This window comes from Grampus griseus, assembly GCF_964374135.1.
Source record: "Grampus griseus genome assembly, chromosome: 2".
Taxonomy (NCBI): domain Eukaryota; kingdom Metazoa; phylum Chordata; class Mammalia; order Artiodactyla; family Delphinidae; genus Grampus; species Grampus griseus.
This window is the reverse complement of record NC_139018.1, coordinates 143675592-143699557: the sequence shown is the minus strand read 5'-3', so window position 1 is coordinate 143699557 and position 23966 is coordinate 143675592. Positions and strand designations below refer to the sequence as shown.

The window sequence follows — 23966 nt, the reverse complement described above, 5'->3', positions numbered from 1 at the left end:
TCCACGGCGCATCCTTCATGGTGGTCACTGGGGTGCTCACCTGTGTTAGCTCTGCAGTTAGAGAAAATGGCGCCATTCTTGGGACTTCACTGGAGGTCCAGTGGTTACGACTCTGTGCCTACACTGCAGGGGACTCGGGTTCAATCCCTGGTCGGGGAGCTAAGATCCCACATGCTGCGAGGGGCGGCCAAAACTAAATAAATAAACAATAAAAAGGTATAAGAAATTTTTTTAAAAAAAGAAAATGGTGCTGTTCAAAGTTCAGGTGTCACGTGGAAGCCACGTGGGCAGCTGCCTCACTCGCCCACTCAGACTGCCGCTAAGATCAGCAACATATAAAACTTGGAAATGTCTTTGTCAGTTCCAAAATTCAGGGAAAAGCTTCCATTTTCATGTGATCTGTGACATACAGTGTAATCGGGATCAGCTGAAGGGAGAAACCGGCCGACTCACGCCATGGAAGCGTGGGGAACGCGGTAATGGGAAGGGACCCCCATGAGCGTCCTCCTAGGGCTAAGGAACTGGGGTCAGCACGGGCCACAGGGAGGAACAGAGAGGCCCCGGGCAGCTGGGAGAGAGCAGATCTCAGGCCTCCTGCTGCCAGCACCTGTAGTGGAAGACTCCAGCCCTCGTGCCCACGTGGCTGTGAGCCAGGTGCTAGGAAAGTAGGGAGCGTGCTGGAGCTGCCTGAGCTGAGAGCAGCAACAGAGAACAGACCTGTTAGCACGACGGGGAGGCTCCCCTCTGGTGCTTCCCACCGGCCATCCAGATATGCCGCCCGCCCACAGCGGTATTTCCTCGACTTTTATAGAGAAACGTAATTTCGTCCAGCAAGAGGAAACAATAGCAGAAGTTCCTCTTCCTCTCAGATAAGCCTGAACTATTTGGTCAGATACCCACAGCATTTCTGGGAAACCCATTTGAAATTTTCATATTATACAAACATAGACCTTTTCCCATAAAGATGACAAAATAGAAAAAAAATTAACAGAAAAGGAAAAAGAAGGGAAGGAAAATATGTCATCCAAGAGTATTCCCACCAACCAAGCTGCTTTCCTGTATGAAAAAGCAACAGAAAGACCTTCTCGGACATTCACCATCTACTTATACTTCCTGGAAAAAAATTACTTGCAGAAGACTGTGCTTTTTGTGAAATGAATCAAAATATGGAACACAAGAATGGAAGTGATAGGTTGGAAAAGAAGTAGCGATGAAAAAGTGAAACTAGTGACACCTGGAATTAATATAACATTGTTAGAAGATAAAAAAGATATTTAAAAATAAAAACCAGAGTCAATTCAGCAAAGATACGTACTTTGGATCAGGGGACTAGAAACAGACATTTCTCATCAGTCTATACTATTTTATCTCTGACATATAACTTCAAGTATGTTTAAACATAACCGCTAATGGATGGAAAAAAAAAAAAAAGATGGAAGGAAAGAGATCTCGCCTCCAAACCACTTCCAAGAAAAGACAAGGAAATTTTTAGCAACTTGCAAAACACTCAGGAGAAAAATAAAGAGAGAGAGCAAGAAAATATGAATAGCACGAGTAATGAAATAAGTTGATGCTCCAGGGCTTCTGACGGATAATTCTTGAATAGTGTGGTGCCAAAATGTGATATAACCAAAACAAGATGAAATGAAAGTGTGGAACCGGAAAGAGCGGGTGGTGATGATGCTCTCCAAAACCAAGGAGGAAAGCAGAGAAAGAAGCCTATTGTATACAGGTAAAACATGGAACCTAGGGCTTCCCTGGTGGCGCAGTGGTTGACAGTCCGCCTGCCGATGCAGGGGACACGGGTTCGTGCCCCGGTCCGGGAAGATCCCACATGCCGCGGAGCGGCTGGGCCCGTGAGCCATGGCCGCTGAGCCTGCGCGTCCGGAGCCTGTTGCTCCGCAACGGGAGAGGCCACAGCAGTGAGAGGCCCACGTACCGGAAAAAAAAAAAAAAAAAAAAAAAAAATGGAACCTAAAATGAAGATATAAATGTCATGAACAATGAAATATGAAATCCAAAAATAGTTTGAAACACAAGAGATCCTGACAAAGCCAGATGACAGCAGAAGATTTCAATATGCCTTTCTTCATCTCTAGCAAATCATGGAGTTCAAAATAATAAAGATATGGAATATTGAATAATTTTATGTGTATATATATTAAGTGATAGATAGATAGATAGATGTAATTTTGTACCCCACAGATGTCCTGGAGCATTTAGAAAAACAATGTTTCTTATTTAACCAACCACCAAAAAACTTTAAATACATGAGAAAAAGTGGCTTGTTTATAGTCAAGAGAAGTCCAGAAGTCTTCCTAACTCATGCAGCTTTTAGCCTCATCTCTTTCTTTCCAAGATTCAAGGCCTTATGATCGGGTTAGCAATACACACCCGAGTCTGATCTCTTTCCATCCTGTAAGGATTTCCCAATGAGCACCCCGTCACTGCAGCAAAAGAAAAGGGACCAGGAAAACTGCTCAGTGCCTCCGGTTTCTCAAAACGTCACAGAGGTTTGTTGACTCGTGTGGGCGATTTGTCACGTGGCCCCTGAAGCCAGCTCTCTGGGCCCCAAGCCTGTGAGCCCGAGCGTCCATCACTTCTCACGCTCACTCATTGGAGGATCCACCCGCTCTGCCCATCCCCCCACCAGCAACCAGAGACAGGTGCAGACGTGGGGTCTGTCCAGGCGCAAAATAATTGCCTTTATATCCTTTATTCCAAGATCTTGTTGCAAGCAGGGATGTTAGGGTCTATAGGAATAAGACGCGTAGGGATTTTGAGGTTCTAGGGAAATTGGGAGGGTGCTTCGGAGAGCCCTGGACCCCTCAATTACCAGAGGGAGTGAGAAGGCTCCCGTTCCCACTCCTATTTCTCAAACTACCGCCCTCTTCCTCGTGTTAAGATCTCACAGCCCAGCTGGGATTTGAGCCCGTTTCTTCAGCCTCTCTCTGTGGGAGAGACTGCTGAGCTGAGCTTCCTACCTAGCGCTCCACGGTGGCAGAGAAGCATCCACTATTACGCATCTTGGATGGGCCTGAGTGTTCTCACTTGTATGAGGAGCTTGGCCTCTCAAAGAAACCCTCGTGGAAGGGGAAGGAACGCAGGTCGGGGCTGCTTCAGGTTAGCTGGAGCACCTGATGGGTTAGGGCAGCGGGGTCAGTCAGGGTTCTGGGCCAGTGGGAGGAGTGCTGGACTTGGATTCAAGCCCTGAGTCCTCCTTCACTGGCTCGTGAGCTTGGACAAGCTGAGCCTCAGTTTCCACACTAGCAAGTGATAGCAAACATTTAAATGCTGTTGGCTCTGATACTGGCCCCTGTTCTAAGCCCTTAACTTATGCTAATGCATTGACTTCCCACCACAGCCCTATGAGGAAGCTGCTATTATTATCACCATCTTTCACTCGGGGAAACGGAGACAGGAGGAGGTTAAATAACATGTCCAAGGCCACACCCCAGATAAATAGGGCAGAGCTGGATGTTAGAGCCTGTCCTCTTAATCATGGCTCTGCACCTTCTCACGCATAAAATGAGAGGTATTGGGAATTCCTTAGCGGTCCAGTGGTTAGGTCTTCGCCTCCCAGTGCAGGGGGTGCAGGTTCGATCCCTGGTCGAGGAGCTAAGATCCCACATGGCAGACTTCCCTTGTGGTCCAGTGGTTAAGAATCCGCCTGCCAGTTCAGGGGACACTGGTTCAATCCCTGGGCCGGGAAGATCCCACATGCTGTGGAACAACTGAGCCTGCGCTCTAGAGCCTGTGCTCTGCAACAAGAGAAGCCACCGCAATGACAAGCCCGCACACCGCAACGAAGAGTAGCCCCCCCTTGCCGCAACTAGAGAAAGCCCATGTACAGCAATGAAGACCCAGTGCAGCCCCCCCCAAAAAAAGCACAAACATATAATAATAATAAAAAGATCCCACATGCCTTGTGGCCAAGAAACCAAAACATAACACAGAAGCGATATTGTAACAAATTCAATAAGGACTTTTTTAAGAAAATGGTCCACATCAAAAAAATCTTAAAAAAAAAAAAAATGAGAGGCATCATACCCACCCCAGGTGAGAAGAACTCCGTAAAATACTGTGTGAGGAAGAACCCTCTTTAGTTCTTTTCATCTTCCCGACTCTCAGAAAGAGCCTGCCTTACAGCTTCTGGCCCAGCTGAGGCTTCAGGGAACAGCCGGGGGCCTGCAAGAGCAGCTGCAGAGATCAGGGCGGGGCGGGCCGCATGGGGATGGGCTGGGCCACCCAGGGCCTGTGCCCTCCTGCTTGTGCCCGCCACCCCTGCATCTGTGCTCGGGGCTCCCTGCCCTGGGCAGGAACTCCTCCAATGTGACCCTTGCTCTGCTTTTCCCAGCGGAGAAGAAGATGATGAGCTCGGCTTCTGCAGCAGGAACTCAGCAGATCTACTCCCAAGGCAGCCCGTTTCCCCCGGGACACTCAGGAAAGGCCTTCAGGTACCTGGTGGGGGCGGGCAGCGGGACAAGAGGGGAGGAAGAGGCCCCCCTACCTAGTGAAGCCCTGGGTCTCAGAGCTTGGCTCTGCGTGCAACAAATACTGCAAACCTCACTTCGTGCTTACGCCTCCACATGCCCGGGCCAGGCTCAGGAGTCCGGTGGCTCCGGTTCTGCCCTGTGAGCCCTAGGTGAGTCACCGTAAGTGATGGTGTCAGTTAACTCTATCAGATGTGAAAGGTGCCAGCCACTGCGTTGTGTAGCGGTGCCTGCCGGGGAGAAGGGAGTGGGGTGGCCTCTAGCCAGGACCCAGATGGGGCAGAGCTGGGGACACCTGACAAGGCAGCAGGTTCTGAGGCCATGGCCAACTCCAAGGGGGAGAGGACAACTTGGCCCATCATGCCTGGGGTCTCAGCCTAAAGGGCCACTCATGGGAGGTACCAGCAGGATGTCTTGGTTCTTAGCATCAGGGACCTCTTGTAGGTCACAGAGGAAGCTGTGACAACACCACCATGACAGCACCACCAGAGGGAAGGCCTGGCTCCACTGCCTGCTGGGGAAACAGGAGCACAGGCTGGGGAGAATGGCTAGAGGAGAGACCCGCAGCGTTCAGGGAGGGTGTGGGGGTACTCAGCTGAGCATCAGATGCCCGCAGACTCACTAGACGAAGCATCTCAAATGCGTGCCCAGGAGGATGGGGCTCCTCAGCCCAGCCTCTGGCTGACTTGGCCGGAGCTGAGTTTTCAGATAAGATGCAGGCAGGGAGCAGGACTGGGCAGGTGGGACCAGCCACCCCAGGGAGAGGTCCGGGCCGGGGCTGCCCTCTCTAAGGGGATGAGGCTCGTGCTTCCACGCTGGTCCGTGGACAGACCTCCTGGGGAAGCAGCAGGCAGCTCGGCAGCTGTGCCCTGGAACAGCAGCCTCTGAGATCTTGGAGTGACTCTGACCAGCCGTGCAGCTGGGCCTCGCTGGATTGCAACCTGTTCTGAGTCTCTGAACAGGCAGCGACTCTCTGGTCTGGGGACAGGAGGACAAGACGACAACCCGCAGTGAGCTGCTCCTGAGCCGTCATCACTGCCGGTCACCCCGCTCTGCTGAGCGCTGGCCGAGGCTCCAGACTTCTGCCCTGCTGCTGTGTCACTCGTGCACTCAGCACACAGTGACCACTTGTAGTTCCGTGCCAGGCTGTGTGCCAGCCTAGGCCCGTGTTCACCGAGTCCTCATAACACTTGCTGCTCCCCCGCAACCCCCTGCCGTCTGCACAGAGGGCAGCAGGGACGGAGCAGAGGCCAGAGGTGAGGAGGGACAGCCCGAGGCAGCGTGGCAGGGGGCGGGAGGGCCGCCCAGAAGCAAAAGTCAGGTGGCCACCTGCTGCCAGGGCGGGCACCCAGCCACCGGGGATCAGGAGAGATGGGGAGGCCTCGAGTCTGGGAGAAACGGAACGAGACCTCGGAGGCCTCGAATACCACGCCCGGGAGTTCGGACTCCATCACTGATGACTTGTGGGAGAAGAGGCACTTGAGGAAGCGGAGTCCTGGAGAAAGTTCAGGGTGGCAGGGGTGTGGGGGGCGCAGTGGAGGAGTGAGACGGTCCAGCTGGAGGTGCTGTGCCTGTGTGGACTGTCATCACAGAAACAAAAGAGCGGGACGGGGTGGAGGGCAGTTACCAGAAGGGAAGGCAGGCTGATGTCTGGACGGCTGTGTAAGGAAGGAATCCGGGGGGGACGCCAGCCCCCATGTGGAGCCTGGCACTGGGGAGGCACTCACTAGATACTGGTCTATAGAATGAATGGATGGATTAATTAAAGAGGGCTTCCCTGGTGGCGCAGTGGTTAGGAATCCGCCTGCCAGTGCAGGCGACATGAGTTCGAGCCCTGGGCTGGGAAGATCCCACATGCCGTGGAGCAACTGAGCCCGTGCGTCACAACTACTGAGCCCACGATCTAGAGCCCGTGCTCTGCAACAAGAGAAGTCACTGCAATGAGAAGCCCTCATGCAGCAACAAAGACCCAACGCAACCAAAAATAAAAAATAAGTCAATCAAATAAATTTATAAATAATAATAATAATTAAAGAACGCCTGTGGGATGGGCAGTTTCCTGTAAATCTGCAGGGCCTGAGCTGGTTTGAGTGGGAAGGGCTACGGGATGAATGACCCTGGGCCCCCAGCAGAACGGCACAGCTGTGGCGGCACATCCCTAAGTACGTCCCCAGCCCAAGTCCTGCTGTGGTCCCGTGGGCCCACAGGGCTACTGCCAGCTCTCCAATCAGTGCTGGGAGGGCACCGAGGGCCACCCTGCCCCAGAGAACAGTGATCAGAAAAGGCCCTCTGAGCTCACACATTCATCAGGAGGGAGAATGGGAAAGGAGTCCTGTGTTAAGTGAGGAAGTGCTCTCAGGAGGATGGGAATGAAGTGCCCCTTGATCATGGTTAGTGCAGGAATGTCTTGTCATCTTTGAGTTCTCCTTATTTTAAGAGGGACCGGATAGCATGGAAAACATATTGTAATACAATTGGTGAAACGGTACCCGGTCTTCTTTACTGGTCTATAACCTTCCATTCTTTACAACCTGGCTGAAAACCCGCCTCCACCCAGGCCTTCCGTGATTAGCCCCCTTCCTCCCACGTGATTCGCTCGTGGGCACCCAGCACTCTGCCTGTGCGGAGCTGGCCCTGGGGAGGCAGGAGGAAGAGCCTGAAATGAAACGCAAGTCTTCCCCGGTCTCCTTTATCTGTAATGAGCTTGTTGTATAACTGGCGGAACTGGGAAAATCTCACAGAAGCCGTGCCTAGCAGTGCAGCCAGCGCAGGCCTAGGGGCAGAGACAGCGGTCAGGGACTGAGCCTGCGGGAGGACAGGCAGGGAGCACGGGTGGCACACACAGCAGGTGTCTACTAAGGACTCGTTGGATTCAACTGAAGATTCACTGAAGGGTCAAAAGAGGTAAACAGCAGTTTGCGCTGGGATGGGGGCGGGCAGGTCCAGGCCCCACCCAGCAGGCTTCCACTGACAGGCTCTTTTCTCTGAAAGCCTGTGGCCTATTTCCTGAATCCTTAAGCTTTATAGGTGCCCCAAAGGAAGAAATTAACCAGAGCACAGAGAGCAAGTTAACACCAAGACTCATTTTTATTCCAAGAAGCTGCTCTCTTCTGGAAATCATCCGTTGAAAGCAAGAGACACAGAGGGGTGGGATTGGGGCTTCGTAGAGGAGAGTGAGGGGGAGACCCTGTGGGGAAAAAGAGGCAGCAGTGGTGGGTTGAGGGAGCCCCGGGGGAGAGAAGGAAGACCGGGGGCTCCCCCTGAGGGCCTTCGATCCAGTGGTGCACAGCTCCGGTGGGAGAGAGCGGTGCGCTCCGGGAGAGGTGGCCCGGGACAGGGCGCGTGGAGCTGGGGCGTCTCCCCGGGGCAAATAGGTTTGCTTCCCTTGCAGTTCTTCGGTGGTGCACGTGCCTGGCGTGAACGACATCCAGTCCTCTTCCTCGACGAGCCAGAACATGTCCCAGATCTCCCGGCAGCTAAACCAGAGCCAGGTGGCGTGGGCGGGTAGCCGGCCACCCTTTCCCGGACAGGTATGGGTGTCGGTGAGGGCACTGCCCCCGGGTGCCCAGAGGGTGCAGAGCACCTGGGCTGTGCTTTGCATCCCAGCTCTGAGAAGGGGCGGCACTCTGAGCTGCAGCTGACCACCCCAAATGCAGCCAGGCTCCCAGGAGCACTGGCCACCCTAAGGGTACTTTGAGAACTGGGTCCCCAGCAATGGTACCGAGTCCGCTTTCAGCAGCCTTTTCTCCCGGCAGTCTCGGGGAAGTCCTGGGGAACCTGAGGGAGGGGTGGGCGCACAGAGGTCCTCAGTCAGGAGCGAGCCCCTCACCACTCGGGACCTGCATTTCCCTGGCCCAGGAGTGCGTGAGAACATCAGCGCTGGGACACACGCAGCTCCGTGTGGTCGCTGTGAGGACGGCTGTCCTCTGGGCCAAGGGAGTCCTTGCCAAGGTCCCATAAGCAGAAGGCAGAGGGCCTAGATCCTTGTAGCCCTGGGCATGAATGTCAACCAGACCTGCCCCAAAGATCCAGGGCCCCAGTGCTGTGGTTCCTGGGCCGGCACACAGTGGCCTGATTCCAGGCCTTGTGCCCAGCAGGCCCAGGAGGGCCTTTGGAGCCACTATCGGCCCAGGGTGGGACTGCCGCTGTGGGTGGCAGTGACCAGCCCAGGCCGTGGACCGGGGACACCTGCTGCTGATGCTCTCCATCTCTGTGCTTCATCCCGATTGCAGCCGATCCCCTCCCAGTCCAGCAAGACTCAGTCTTCTCCCTTTGGGATTGGAACGAGCCACACCTACCCGGCCGACCCCTCCTCCTACAGTCCTCTCTCCAGTCCAGCCACCTCCTCGCCCAGCGGGAACGCCTACTCCAGTCTTGCCAACAGGACTCCAGGGTTCGGTAGGTGGGGAAGGAGGGAAAAAATGCCTGGGAGTGTCAGCAAAGATGCTTTCTGAACATTCTGAGTTTGGGGGTCTGAGCCCCAGGCTCCCAGAATCCTGGTACCAGGTCTGGAGAGTTCCAAGCGCCTCTTCTCTCTGGCTATCTGGAGGCCAGTCGTGTCCCTAAGAGACTGGCTGCCTAGACCTCGGCTTTGTGGAGGCTCTGGGACTCTACTCCCTTGCGCTGATGTCATCTGAATGCTATTTTAACCCTTTATGGCCCTTGGCAAGGACTTTTAGGTCGCCCAAGTCAAAAACCCTATAGTCTTATTTCAAAAAACTAGAGAAGTATAGGTTATAGGGATGACCAATTGTGTAAGTAATAAACACCATAAAGTTGACTTTTTAACATTAAAAGAGGGATCCTATCCCACGTAAGAACATCTCGCTAGCTTTGTTTGCACAACCTCAGGCCCTAAAGGGTTAAGTAACCACTTCCTGCGGTGCCCTTCCCAGGAGCCCTTACCGCTGCTCACCCTGCAGGTATTTAATGGACCCCCTCAGCGTGTCTGCCAGGGTCCGGGTTCCATGTCACATGGCAGGGGCTCAGAAGGGACCGTGGGGCTGGCAAGAAGCCTGAGCTGGTGCCCATCTCCCTGCAGTGCTGTCCCCAGAGAGAGACAGCCAACAGCGTGCTCGGGGAGGGAGCACGAAGCAGCGCCCAAACATCTGAATCTCCATTTGAGTTGCAGGCTTCCCCTTAAGCCGTGTCAGCCTTAGGAAAGAGCAGCGCCTTGTTCCTAGCAGCTGCTCGCACGCCCTCTCCGTCCCCACCACTAACAGCAGCACTTCGGCCCCCTCATCCCGAGGTCTCGAGGTCTCGGGGCCCAGCACTTCCCGACTCCTTATCTGTGGCTCCCCCTTGGACTCAGCTGTCCCCTCAGCGTGAATCCCATTTCCTTGTAGCAGGTTCTCACGTTCAGCCTTTAAATATTCTTGCTAGATTAGTGGGTGCGTTTAGAAGCACAGAGCCCTATTTCAGGAAGGAGAAGCCCTGAGGCAATTGCTTTCAAGTCAGCCAGGCCCTCAACCTAGATCCCCCCTGAGGGTGGAAGCCTCTGGTTCCCAGGAGCAGTCCCGCCTCCCTGCGGTTTCTGCATCCGGCTCCCTCACCGGGATACAGGATACGGAGAGACTGCCCACCCTCCCCCAGCCCCAGTCTCGTCCTGAAGGCGGGCGGCCGTGGCACACTTGGCATGCAGGCACCTAGTCCTTCCTGGAAGCACAGGGCCCACCTGGCACTGACCTACTCACCAGGCCCTCCTGAGTGCCAGGCCCTCCTGAGTGCCAGGCCCTGGGCTGAGCCCTGGAAACACAGGGAAGGAGACTCGGTTCCGACCAGCAGTGCAGACACGGAGGCAGGGGAGACTGATGGGAACAGAGAGACGGCAGGCCAGTGCTGGAGGTGCAGCGGCCGAGGCCTACTGAAGGCAGGAGGGTGAGGAGAGGCTCAGAGGAGACCTGGCACTCACCCCGTAGAAGCACCTCAGTGTGGCTCTAGCAAGAAAGGAGGGGAAGCCACCTGCTGCCCCAACGACTAGGGCCTTTAGCTCTGTGAATCTGTCTGGTCTCCACTTAGCAAATGCTAGGCCCTGAAGTGCAAATGGAGATGGAAGACAGAAAGGACAAAGCGTGGGGCTGAGGCCACCGTACAACCTGAAGACCAAGAACAGGATCACACAAACGGGGTCCAGGCTCGGCAACCATTTTTACAGCTGCCGTCCAGCTATCTCACACTCGGATGATAACAATAATAGTTATGACAGTAGCTAACTCTTACCAGATGCTTACTACGTGCCCAGCACTTTACACATTTGAGTTCACTTAAAGCTCATGGTAGCCCTATGAGGGAGAAACTATGATTATTCCCATTGCACAGATACGCAAACTGAGGCACAGTGAGGTCAGATAACTTACCCAAGGCCTCACGGCTGGTCAGTGGTAGCATCATGCCTGTGGAGCCAGGTAGTGCCATCTGAGTCTGTGCTCCCATCACTACCCTATCCTGGCCGTTCTCTCTAAGCCAGCGTTCAGGGTATCTTAGAATTAACGCGGGAATTGGATGTGTCCTGATTTATACTAATGAGAAAGGGGCTGGAACCCTTTCAATGAGTGCATGGAAGAGACTAAAATAGAGAAAATAAGGACTGCGGAGTTTCTTGGGGCCTTACCGTCAATACCTTGTTTGTTAACCTCACAGAAGCAGTCCGAGTGGGAAAGGACACAGTTGGCGTGTGTTTGGAAGCCAGCTCAGGTGGAGCGATGAGGTGGGGACAGGAAGCTGAGGAGGCGGGAGGCTCAGGCTGGAGGTAGGGAGGAGGACCTTCAGCGGGGTGGGCGCCAGAGTCATCTGTGATGCAAGGCTCCTGGAGGACAGCTCCCAGTGCAGGCGGGGGAGGCCCAGGCAGAGGGGTCAGAGTTCACAGCAGGGTGGAGGACCATGGTGTGGATGTGGCCTGGAGAGCGCACGGACCACGGGATCTGTGGAGTGTGGGTAAAACAAGCAGCTTCTGCCCCAGAGGGCTTCAAGGGCAGGGGGACCTGACCCCTGGTGGGACTCCAGCTGGGTCACACTTCTCCGGGCCCTTTGGCATCCGGAACCTCCTGTAGGTCCCTGGGTGGAACGGACCCTCTTCACTGCCACGTCTTGTACAGACTGATCCTTGTGTCTGGAGTCCTGGTGGAGGAGAGGGGGCAAGCTTCCGTTATGGTCAGAGAAGAGAGGGGGCGTGATTAGGGAAAGGGTCTGAGGGGTGTGTTATTAACAACGACGGCTGCTCCAGAGCACGGAGGGGAGGGCTGCAGGGAAGAGCAGATGGGAGTGGGGGAGTGGGGAGGGAGCAGAGCAATCTCGGTAAAAGGTCAGTTTCATTAATTATTAAATAAATATGAAACCATTAAAACAGCTGGTGGTGCTTACATTTGCAATGGACATACCCTGGCCCCGTAGGTGCAGATCTGAGTGGCTTCCCCGGCCTCCGCCAGGGCGTGGGTGAGACAGCTGTACCTCGGGGCCTGTTGGTTGGGCCTGAGGGTTACAAGCAAGGCAGCCTAGAGAAGACCACACCCCATGAAGCCTTACCTTGTTGAAGGTGTATCCACCACAGGACACACAAGCTACTGGGGGTAAACAAACTTGCCAGAGGCTGTGGGCTGCAGCAGGTCTGCAGAAGCAGCCTGGCAGTGTTGTGCTCCTACACTGGCTAGAGGGCGCAGGTGGACCAGAGCCAGTGGACCCCCGCACCAGGTGGCTGAGGTTTCATGGAGAGCGCCGGCAGGGTGGAGCTGGCCTGCAGCCCTCTGGGTGATTGAGGATGCTTGCTGAAGAGTGGGTGCCCCTGGGCCTCCTGCACGCTGCTGGTAGACACACACCGGGCAGAAAAGCCACCCGAACCAGAAGACAAGCCACTTCCTCTGCTGTGCCCGGCCTGTCTCTCCAGCTCCCTCTATTGACAAAGCCTACCATTGCACCAGCTAGCAAAGGAGAAATGTTTCCAGGGTCCAGTTCCCATTTCACAAAGCAGGGCAAAGGAGGGTGGATTTAGGGTTTGGAGGCATTCAAATGATAACTGCCAAAGATTTATATGATGCGAATCCCTGAACTCGTTAGTCCTCTGTTTCAACTACCCGCGGGCGTCTGCTTGTTGATATCACCATGTTTCTAGGAGAAATGCAGGGAGCCAGGCAGACGAGTTGCACGATGAAAGTGGTTCAGAGGTGCTGCGGCAGGCCAGGCTTTCATTCCCTGACTTGGCTCGAGGGCTGCATATATGCCTTTTCAGGGCTGGGACTTACTTACATTGCTGTCTTACCCCGTGCTTCCTGATGTAGTAAGTTGGCACAGGCGTGTCCATTGCTTCTCATGTGTCCCCCATGTGCCTTTCAGTTTAGGAAGAGGTAGCTAAAATACCTCATTCCCGCATAGCACAAGTCACAGCTGGCCTAGCAGATTTACCTTGGAGAGGAAGATTGAAAGAATACGTCATTCCAGCAATGTCCGAAGATTCTTTCAGGGAGAAATAGGATGAATAATTAGAGATAGGGAAGCACTGAGAGGGGATTGCAATAACCCGAAATGTTTGCAGACACCCTGTTCCTCTTGCTCCCCACCTCCTGCCCCCAAAACTCAGCCCTGGGAATTCTTCAATTTCTATAATTTGAGGGAATTATAGACCATCCCACCCTTACTAGTTAGTGATGAAAAGACAAGATCTTAACCAGATAAAGCAGAAACTAACACACCATTGTAAAACAATTATGCTCCAGTAAAGATGTAAAAAAAAAAAAAAAGATCTTAACCAGAAATCGTGCGAAGCGTGTGATCCTTGTTGTGAGGTGCAGCTCTTGGCTCAGACCCACAGGGAGGCCTTTACCTGGGAGGCGCTCGTAAGAGGATAAGCTGCCCCTTTGGTGCTCTTTGCTGTCTTTATCCAGCAGGGCTTCTGAGCTGCAGCAAAATCACCCCTGCTTGAGAGCCACTGAGCTAAACCCAACCGCTTAGGACCTCTGAGCTGGACTTCAAGTGAACCTTGACTCTTAGAGCAATTTCCAAATCAGATGAATCTCACCCAAAATGTTAGTTAGCAAAAGTGAAATTATAACATTGAGTGCCAATGAATTTTTCTTTTAAGGAAGTTGTCATCCCCTTCCCTCTACAACCTAGAAATCTACAAGCTCCTGAAGATTCTGACTTTGGGTTTAAAAGCCCACCCAGTTGGCCCAGATTGTAGCAGCCTAAAAATATATTCTATTTGGACCCCTGGGCTGGCAGGTGGCCCAGGCATCCAGCCAGGACTGTAGCAGCCTAGGCCTTGCGCAGGAAGCCCACAGAACACAAGAAACAGAGCGTGGCTAGAACCTAGCTCGTGGTTTGCAGCCATATACATGGCTTTGGGAGCAATAAGGGAACACAGGGATGTTGGTTAACACTGGGGCTTTTTCCAGAAAGGAACTTGTGGGTACATCTTGAGGGCGGGCCATGAACATGCCCTGTTCACCAGGTGTCTGCAGGCAGGTCAGTCAGGGCCAGGGTTTAGGCTAAGACCCCACATGGCTCTGTCATCCGGGAGAGGTCATGTCGTAGTTATGACTCATTATTTAATCCGAGAGGTCACTAATGCAGCTCAGGAAAACTTTCAGTAGCAGAGGCTGGAGGGAGGGCTTTCCCCTTTAACTCTCCTACCACATGGCCGGGGAACTCATCCTGCAGATCGTCTTTGGATGTAACTTTCTCCAGGAAGATGCAGACTGAGTTAGGTCTCGCTCCTTTGTCCCTCCACACTGCCCTTGCTTCCCTTATAAGCACTCTTAACAATTCCAGTTGCCTAGGTACTCATCTTTCTGTCTCAGTGGATTGGGCCATTGCAATCCATTGTATCCCCAACACCCTGCTCAGTGTCAGGTACATAGTCAGGGTTCAGTATGAAAGCTGTATTTATCAAATGAATGCACGTGGGCTTCAGTGTCAGAAAGATTAGGTTCAAACCCTGCCTCTGGCATTTATAAGCTAAATGAGTTGGGGATATTTCTTGACATCTTTGAGCCCCGGTTTCCTCATCTGAAAAACGTGGAAGATGGGCCCATCTCTTAGAGTCAGAGTGAAGAAGAAATGAAATGAAATAGTGTCTAGAAAGTACCCAGCACGATGCCTAGCACATAGTCAGTACTCCAAAAATACTAAGTCCTTTCCCTCCCTCCTTAGCTAGTCTATGCTGTTTCTAAAGCAATCCAGTTACTTGATTGTTTCTGTTGCACACATTTAAGAAGAGCACTTCCCTCCCCAGAAGTTTAAGAATTTTTATTCTGCAATCTTGTCCCTGTAATTAGTAGAATCACCCCCAGATACAAATGGAGAGCTAATCTTCCTCTAATCTTCCTGCCCCCTCCACCCTACCCTGTCTCTGGCTGTCACCGAGGAAGACTGATGAGAGAATGTGTTTTTGTTTCATTATAAGTCAGCGATGTCCGGGAAGCCTCAAAGGGGAATAGAAGTAAAAGTGTACAGAATGTTCATGTTTCTGCCTCCTCCCCTCTTTCCCTTCCTTTTTTCCATTCCTTTATTCCTGCCTTCAGCAGATACTTATTGAAGCCTCCTTTATTCCAGGCAGGATACTCAGTAAGGCCTGGGACAGACGTAGATAAGATCTCTGGCCTTAAGTTACTCACCATCTGGGGATGAGTCAGTGTAGCATGATGGGCACCATCCCGAGAGACAATGCAAGTGCTGCAGATGAGCGAAGAAGGCAGAATGACTGAGGGAGTCAGTCGTGCAGGGTCACGTTCAGTCGGGACTTTGAGCGTGAGTAGATTCCTGCAGGCACAGGGCAGGGGAAGGATGCCCACGACGGAGAGACCACAGGTGCAGCAGCACAGCGACGGAGCGGTGCGCAGTGTTTGGGGCGGGGGGTAAGTCTACAACGGCATGTGACTAGGGTGAGAGGGGCTGGGGGCACAAAGAAGGGGGAGGTGGGGTTTGAAAAACAGGGACCATATGCCGAAGGCTCGAGTGTGCCCCCTCTGAGGAATGTGGACGGTGGGGGACTGTGTTGTTTTGTTTTGTTTTCTTTTGGCCGCGCCACGTGGCTTGTGGGATCTTAGTTTCCCGACCAGGGATTGAACCCGGGGCCACAGCAGTGAAAGCACCAGGTCCTGACCACTGGGCCGCCAGGGAACTCCCGTGGGGTGGGGGTGGGGGTGCGGCGAGGGGAGACTGTGTTAGTTTCTAAGCAGCGGATGCCGTTGTAGGAAGACCACCCCGGTAGCTGCGTGGGTCTGGGGGAGATTGGGTGCTGGCCCGGCTCGGAGCACTGGTGGCGGCTGTGAGAATGGATGGAGTGAAGGAGACTGGGCGGAGGGGTGTTTGGGGATGCAGCACAACCCAGCGAGTGACTGGACGTGAGGGCTGGGTGAGAGCAAAGAGTTGACAGGCGTGGTGTCCCCGTCTGGACTGTCCGAGGAGGTGGGACGATTGTTTTAGGCGTGAGGGATCCAAGGTGTCCGTCATACTGTTTAGACACGTCTCCTAAGGTGGATAGATGGACCCGAAGCTTAGGAGAGAAGCTGCGCTGTAAACATCACCAGAGATGTGAGATGTGAGTCTGCCACTCCCAGGTCCTCCCTTCACGCCCCTCAGCACAGCCAAACATCAGTCCACAAGTCCTGGCACCTCTCTCCCCAGAATACCTCAGATCCATCCGCTTCTCTCCACCTCACGTCTGGTGTTACTGTCACCTCCTGCAAGGATTACTCCCGCAGCCTCATGCTACCTGGGCTTCTTCCCCCTCACCTTGTCCCCTCGTCCACTGACAGGGTGACCTTCCCAAACGTGAAGGTCTGTGTGCGACACACCTCAGCTTAAGAGCCTTCAGCAGTTCTCTGCTGCCCTCATGGTGTGGGACCTGACCCTGGTGTGCCCTCCAGCTGGGTCACACTTCTCCGGGCCCTTTGGCGTCCGGAACCTCCTGTAGGTCCCTGGGTGGAACGGACCCTCTCCACTGCCACGTCTTGTACAGACTGATCCTTGTGTCTGGAGTGCTTTTTAACCCCACCTCCAAGCCTTACGCCTGGTTAACTGCTAACTATTCCCCTTCTGCTCTCAAGTGAAGTCTCTGAAAAGCATTTTCTACTTGCCATAACTAGGTTAGGTATCCCTCCTAAGAGGTTTCTTATTACAGCTCTGCTCAACCTTCTTATAGCAGCTTACAACTGGATGGACATAGCTGCTTACTCCTCTCCCCCAACCATGCTGTAAAGCTCCTAGGAACTGTCTTGTTTCCCAGTGTATGTACAGTACTCGCCTGGAGTCTGGATCAGAGTGGGAGCTCGGGAAATACCTGCCCAATGAATCAATGAATCAGTTCATGGGGATAGAAGAGGTTGCCCCCTTCCTGTCTGCTGATCAAAGGGAAGGCCTAACTCAGACCTCTGCGTTCAGCCCATGTTCAGGGGCGGAGACATATGTAAGAGCCAGGGGGCGCCTGGCAAGGAGTGGCGTAGGAGGTGGTGGAACCAAACTCAGGTGTAGTCGGAGAGGTCAGCCAAACAGTTCCAAGAAGGTGGTGGTCATAAGTGTCGATACCCAAGAGAGCTTAACAATGAGAATTGAATTTGAATTTCTGTTGGGTTGGGCTCGGCTATACAGACTTCACTGCAGAGTGATTGCAGAGCGTGGAGGAGGGAGGGAAAGGTGAGAAGACGCTGTGTGTATGGCCAGCAAAGGGAAGGAGAGGTAGACATGGGGCTTGAGGAGCCTGTACTCGTCTGCTAGGGCCGCCATCACAAAATACCGCAGGCTGGGTGACTTAAACAGCAGAAACTTACTTTCTCACCGTTCTGTAGGCCGGAAGTCTGAGATCAAGGTGTCAGCAGGGTGGGTTTCTTCTGAGGCCTCTCTCTTTGTCTTGTAGATGGCCACCTTCTCCCTGGGTCTTCACATGGTCTTCCCTCTGTGCCTGTGTCCGGATTTCTTCTTCTTATAAGAACACCAGTCATATTGGATCAGGGTCCACCCATATGAGCTCATCTCACCTTAATTGTCTCTTTTTTTTTTAATATTTATTTATTTATTTTCCTGCGTCAAGTCTTAGTTGCGGCATGCGGGATCTCAGTTCCGGCATGCAAGCTTCTCTCTAGCTGTGGCGCACAGGCTCACTAGTTGCGCTGTGGCGCACGGGCTCTCTAGTTGTGGCACGTGGGCTTAGTTGCCCCGTGGCATGTGGGATCTTAGTTCCCCAACTAGGGATCGAAGCCAGGTTCCCTGCATTGGAAGGTGGATTCTTAACCACCGGACCACCAGGGAAGTCCCCCTAACTGCCTCTTTAAAGGCCCCTTCTCTGAATACAGTCACAGTCTGAGATACTGACGGCTGGACCTTCCACATATGAATTTGGGAGACACACTCAGGCCACGTAGGAAAGAAGAGTGGAGAGAATGAATTCATGATGGGCAGGACTCCAGCATAGATCACTGTGGCAGGAAGGTCCTGGAGGAAGCCGGAGGACTCCTGAGAGGCAGTCATCTCTGAATATGTGAGGACAGACCTCATGCTGTGCCCCAGCCTTGCTTTCAGCAGAGGTGGCTGTGTCCATCCATCCTCCCTCCGAGCAACAGGTGGCCCAGCTTGTGCTTAGCCTCCTGGGCCTCCAGGATGGGGACCGAGTGTCTGGCCAGTGGGGCTTCCCTCACTGCGCCAGCTGGGGCCACTGTGCCTTTAATCTTGCCGTACCAGGCCTGTTCTAGATTGTCCCATTCCGAAACTGGGCCAGGGGACGTGATTCTATGAAAGAGCTCCTCCTGGCCCAGGGAGTCTCATGAGAGAGTCTCAGGTAAAGGCATTTCAGCAAAGCCAGACGCATTTTTTTTTTTAACAACAGAATCCTACATACACGACAGATTTAAATCCCTCTTGTGCTGAAATAGGGAATTGTATCCTTCCCTGATTTTCTAAACCCCTTTACCAACTGTGATCGTGCAGAGCTTGGAAGGCACCAGTGGTGAAGCTTTCAAGGGAGTGTATGTCTTATTAAAGCCGTTTATATCTCAGGCAGTAGGTGAGATGTATGTGTGTGAGAGGGAGGGATTGATTCTTCCCCCTGCGCACTGTCTAGCCATCCCCCAGATTAACCCAGTGTTCGCTCATCAGGTGGTGCGTAGGGTCGCCTGGGATCGGTAGGTCCTACCGATGGGGCCTGTCCTGCCACCCAGAGCTTGACAGTGAGCCCATTGCCTCCAAAACGTTATTGAATGGTTTGGAACGAGAAGTTCCTGTGGGACTGTAGGATAAACTACCCTGTAGGATAAACTACCCCCTCGGGTTGAATCTTTAAATGTTTTAGACAAAATTCTGCTCATTTTTCTTCGTTTCTGTTTTTCCATGGGGTATTTTTTGTGAAGTGTAGACAGAAGAAAGGTTGCTCTCACTTACAAATTATAATTTGCTGATTCCCACAAAGAGACCTGTCTTCTCGTCTAAGCTGTACCCAGATGCCTTTCCTCCCAAACCAGTGGTGCTGAGAGACCCTCAGCTAAAGAGATGGGCAGAAAGGGCCATGGCTCTGGACCCCCGTGGAAGGACCTTGTGGAGCGCCCCACGTGGCTTCAACCAAGTTGCCCAAAAGGCAGCGAGGCTGCCGGAGGTCAGGGCTTGCTGAGTGAGGCTCTTCCTCTGTCGGGGCCAGGTTCCTTTAAGGAGCGGCCTGTGAGCTCAGGGGCATCTAGAGTGGCAGGGACCGCCTCTCCCTTCTCGTACATGTCAAGGAGAGGGCTGCTCTCAGCCACAGACAGGCCCCACGGAAGCAAGCCTCCAACAGTGATCACAGAGGGCCGAGGGCTCTGAGGCTTCCGGCCTGGGTCACCTGGCAGGTGCACGCAGGGAGAGCCACCCTGTCCAGCCGGTCCCTGCGCCATTCGCCAGAGAGCCCCCTTTCCTGTTTCACCCATCCAGCTCTCGGGTGCACAGCCAACCTCTTTATCTATCAGCCAGCGTGAGAGAGAGGGGCACAGCGAACACAGTCAGCCAGCTCTGGATGGAACGCGCCTTTCAGAAATGTGGGACCCTCTGGGCTGCAGTGGTTCTTAGGTCTCCCAGAGCCACGGGATGGCTTTTAAAGGAAGTGTCCTGTGCGTCGGATCTTTCAGCTGAAAGTGGACAAGGTAGCGGGCAGTTCCAAGGGCGGCCCTCGGAAGTCTGGTCGCAGTGGCAAAGCCAGCACCACGGACAGCAGAGCGGTGAGCAGCCGTCCCACCAGCCGCCGGGTCAGACTGAAGTGTTCCAGGTAAATCAGCGAGCACCGCCTTCTCGTAGGTACCGGCGCCTCTCTCTGCTTCCTGTCCCCCTCGGTCTCTGCCTCCCTGCCACAGCACGACTGCCGATAGAGACTGTGAGTGCCGGCCCCTCCCAGGGAAGGTAGTAGCCCCGACTTGGGGGGGTCCAGTAGGAGGCTCGGCTCTTCTCGTGAGGCTGCCTGGGCGCCTTGCCACTCTGAGTTTCTTGAGCCATTCCTGGTCCATCCCTCGCGCCTGGGGCAGCCCTGACCTAAGTGTGCAGCAGCAGTGGACGCTGCCGGCAGCCCCATGGTGCAGGACGCAGCCCCTTCGGGGTGTTCGGAGTTCCACTTCTCAGCCAGAAAAGTTCTCACTGGGGAAAGGCTCCTGTTGGGGGCATGAACCGGCTTATGCTCCATCCACCCCACCAGGTCTTCATGAGGGAGCCCCAGGTGCCTTCTGTCATGTCCCAGAGCCTGCCCCGCAGAGCGAGGATGGGGGAGGAAGCACCTGGGGGTAGGGCTCTGAGACCCGCAGACTAAGATCCCCCTTCTCAAGGGAGAGCTTTCCCTTTACCCCACCCTCATCCCAAGCACCTTTCCCACCAGGTCGAGCAGCATCTTCAGAGACAAAAGTCTAGAACCCAGATGTCACTCCAGGTCCGCAAAGGGGCAGGATCCTTTTACATATGCAGAGAGGTACCCTGACCTATAATGATTAGCCCCTCCTTCCTCCATCCATAAGGCTCAGCCCCAGCCCATTCTTATGCCTCACAACTGCCATGTAAGGCAGAATTCCCTAACCTCGTTCTTCATGGTCACGATGCTAAAAAGAATTCTTGGTCAAATAAGTTTGTGAAACATGATTAAACAGACTTAGTCGGTTTCTTGACTGCAGGACTTATCAGAGCCTTTATTATACTAACGAGGACTGAGGATTTTTAGGAGGTAGGCAAAGCATACCTTGTTTCCCAAACTCATTTGTCCACAGAATTCTTTCCTCCCAGAGTATCTCATGGGCCAAGAATTGGACACAACACACTTTGGGACATTTGCCATAAGGGATGGAAATATAGCTCCTCGGATTTTCTGGTTGGGTAGTCTGAGGCCCAGAGAACTTGAAGGACTTGTTAAAGGTGAAGTCTAACCTTGCAGGGATTTGGCCTTGCCCTAGATATATACAGTGAAGACAGGCCACTCAGCTGTTCACACACGTAGCCCTCCTTTTGCCCCTCCCCATGTTGCAGTGCTGCTGCATTTTGATCGTCAGTTGTATGTACCTTGCTTGGCACCAAGCTGGGTTCTCCCCACCAGTGGGCCTCTTGTCCACCCTGTGTCCTGGCTCAGTTTTAAATAGAGAAAGGTCGTGTCCTGACGTTGTGTTTGTGTGCTGGAATGACAGCTCCCAGGAGACAACAGCTTCCCAGGATCTCAGACATTTGAGGACCGTCTCAGAGCATCCCTCAGGTGGCCGGTGGCGTGTTCCTGGGCCGCCCCCTTAGAGAGATGACCGTGAGGGTGGCTGGCAGGCTGGGCTCCTGGGACGTGCCGGTGTCCAGAAGGATGAGCCGACTCCCCTGCCCTTTCTTTTCTTCTCTCCTGCAGGACATGCTGCCCATGCCAGGAGATCCAACCCAGGGGACCGGCAACTATAACATTGAAGACTTTGCTGACCTGGGCATGTTCCCGCCGTTTTCTGAGTAGCTGCGGACAGAGCGGGGCTTCCACCGGGCAGTGCCCCCCATGCTGTGACATCTACGCCCACGTGAACGGGGCCCCCCCCGCGCCCTGCTTGCCCTGCCGCGGGACCCCCCAGCAGAAGACATCTCGCCCCCCGTGTTCCCCTCACTGCCGTGGTGTTGCTCAGCTTCTAACCCACAGCTGCAGCTGCTCGGCCACCGACGAGGAGCCCAGTAGACGTTGGGGGCTGGTAGTATTTATTGTATTTTACCTGTCTGTGCTTGGGAGGCGAGCCCATTGGGTTCTTAAAACCTGGTTGTGAATAATCTCATATTAGACAATTTTCATCTATAAAAAGTTCAGTTACAGCTCAGAGAGCCCGAGCGGCACCCTCAGGCCTGCCCAGGAAGCTGGAATCTGGTTTCTTCGGGCCTTTAACTCCTGTGTCCGGGTGGGGCTTAGGGGGTGTTGGGGAAAGAGGTGAACAGGATGCACAGGCTTTGTTCTCGGAGCTGGAGAGGAGGAGCCTGGGGACGCCGGGGGGGACGCCGGCTCCTCTGGGCCCTGTCTCAGCCACGTCTGTCTGTGCGTCTGTCGTGCCGTGAGACGTATGTACGTGGTGCAGTGTGATGTGAAGCCTTGTCCTGACGGATGTGTTGTGCCCCGTGTCTGTCGTGTGCGGCCACAGTGAGGGTCTAGAATCCAGGGTGTGTGGCGAGAGTGACATCCGGATGTGCAGCCCCGTCCAAGCTGAGCAGGACCCCCTGTGGCCGGAGGAAGCAGGGCCCAGGGCCTGGGCACCGGGCGGACAGGCTGACCTGAGCAGACGGGCACTTGACAGCGTCACCAGGAGTCCTGGCCGGGAGCTGCTCACTTTGACGGGTCAGTTCTTTGGTCCAAGCCCCCCACGTGCAGATTCAGAGCCCACGAGAGTGCCCACCCTTTCCTCTCTGTGTCTGAAGAGCGGCCTCTCCTGGTTCCGCCAGGTTTCTCATCCTTGCCCTGTTGGTGAGAGCCGGGCTTTGTCCCCGCCCGATGGCTGCAGGGAGCACCCCTTGAGCTCACAGAGACCCTGGCCCCCATGGGGGTGTAAGGGGGAGGGCAGGGCGCCCAGACCTCCCGGTCCTTCTGTGCCACAGGGTGCCTTCCTGGGACCAAGCTCTGGAGATGACTGAGGGGTGGGTGAACCCTGTGCGTGGAGGTGGGAGCTCTGAGACGTTCCCCACCAGGTTGCCCGAGCGTCCTCTCTTCAGCCGGCTGGGAACAGTGGCATCTCGGGGGGCGGAGGCAGGGGGTGGGGGGGATTGCGGGGCTCCGGCTCCGGTTTTGGTTCCAGTTCTGATTCTGCCGCATACTCGCCAGGGCCTTGAATTCCTCAGGTGGTCTCAAGACAGAGTAAGAGCTGACTTCTAGAAGCTTCTACCTGGCTGACCTCTGAGCCCCCGGTCCCTGGCTTGCTGTGTTTCCCTCAGATTTGAGGAGGTCAATTGAAGAATCCATCCCTCCATTTTTACTTACCTCTCCCCCTCGCGTGCCCTTGACGCTAAGGAAAGAAGCTCTCATGTTCTCTTCCTTTCCTGTCCTGCATCAGCATCCCATCAGCTCACCGACTCCTAAAGGGGAGAAACGCTGCCGGTGCGTGGCTGCCTCGGGGCAGCTGGAGGAGCCCATCCACGGGGAAAGCCTTCCCTTCCGGCTGACCCCTGTCAGGCACCTGGCTGGGAAACAGCTGGGCCAGGCAGAATGGAGTTGCTTCTAGGCTGCCTGAGTGGGGAGTGAGCCTGGCCTCTAGCAAGGAGCCAGGGGAGAGCGTTTGCTCTCATCCTCTGAAAGTTCTGCATTAAAAGCCCAGCCCTGGCTGGCATCCAGAGGGGGTGTGTGCCGAGTCTTGCCTGGAGAGCTCCAGCTATTATAGTCCACCATTGTTCAGGAGAATGCCTTTGTCCGGTAGCTTTGTGTGATCCCGGTTCCTAGGCTCTAAATTAACACTGACGTTACAGTTTCTAGAGTGGCTCTTAATCCTTTTGTATGTAGTGGTGATAGGACGTGGGGTTTAGACGCACATGATAGCCTTTCACCCTTAGGAGCCTTTTGGCTTCTGGGAAAATGGCACGTGGCTGAAACTCCACACACCCTGTCAGTACCAGACCCACAAAGGGCTCCCAGGCGTGCCCTGCCCCTGGGGCCACCTCTGCCCACCCCTACCCCCAGCCCTGATCTTGCCTCAGGCGGTGGGCTTAATTATTTCCCAGAAAGGCACAAGAATAGCTTTTGGATCAAAGAATGGTTTCTCAGTGAAATGAAAGTGGACTTCCTGTGGCGTTTCCTCTCTGGGTTTGGAAGGTTGGCGGGGGATGGGGGTATGTTTGTCTTTCCTTCTGGTTTCAGAGGGCACTTGGGGATTTTCTGAGGGGTACACACTGGTCGGCACGCCGACTAGGCCCAGCCCACCTGGGCTGTGCTGGGTGCTGAGGGGATGCAAAAGGACAGAGGAGGGGGCTTCCCTGGTGGCGCAGTGGTTGAGAGTCCGCCTGCCGATGCAGGGGATGCGGGTTCGTGCCCTGGTCCGGGAAGATCCCACATGCTGGGCCCGT

The 23966-nt window shown here is 54.3% G+C and overlaps 1 protein-coding gene across 3 annotated transcripts in view; it reads left to right on the top strand.

Moving 5' to 3' along the window:
• The window catches only part of ARNT2 (aryl hydrocarbon receptor nuclear translocator 2), a gene marked incomplete at its 5' end in the record, with an annotated part of 194123 nt that extends 172592 nt beyond the window's left edge, over positions 1 to 21531 (top strand). For 2 of the 3 annotated variants that reach the window (XM_082648668.1, XM_082648667.1), the window contains 5 exons: positions 4358 to 4457; positions 7885 to 8023; positions 8741 to 8891; positions 19568 to 19704; positions 21298 to 21531. In XM_082648668.1, the coding sequence (XP_082504794.1) occupies positions 4358 to 4457; positions 7885 to 8023; positions 8741 to 8891; positions 19568 to 19704; positions 21298 to 21396 (626 nt within the window). In that variant the 3' untranslated portion in view covers positions 21397 to 21531. Of the gene's footprint in view, positions 1 to 4357; positions 4458 to 7884; positions 8024 to 8725; positions 8892 to 19567; positions 19705 to 21297 lie in introns of all 3 variants that reach the window. The other variant, XM_082648666.1, reaches the window with a different exon arrangement.
• Between the last annotated feature and the right edge of the window lie 2435 nt (positions 21532 to 23966).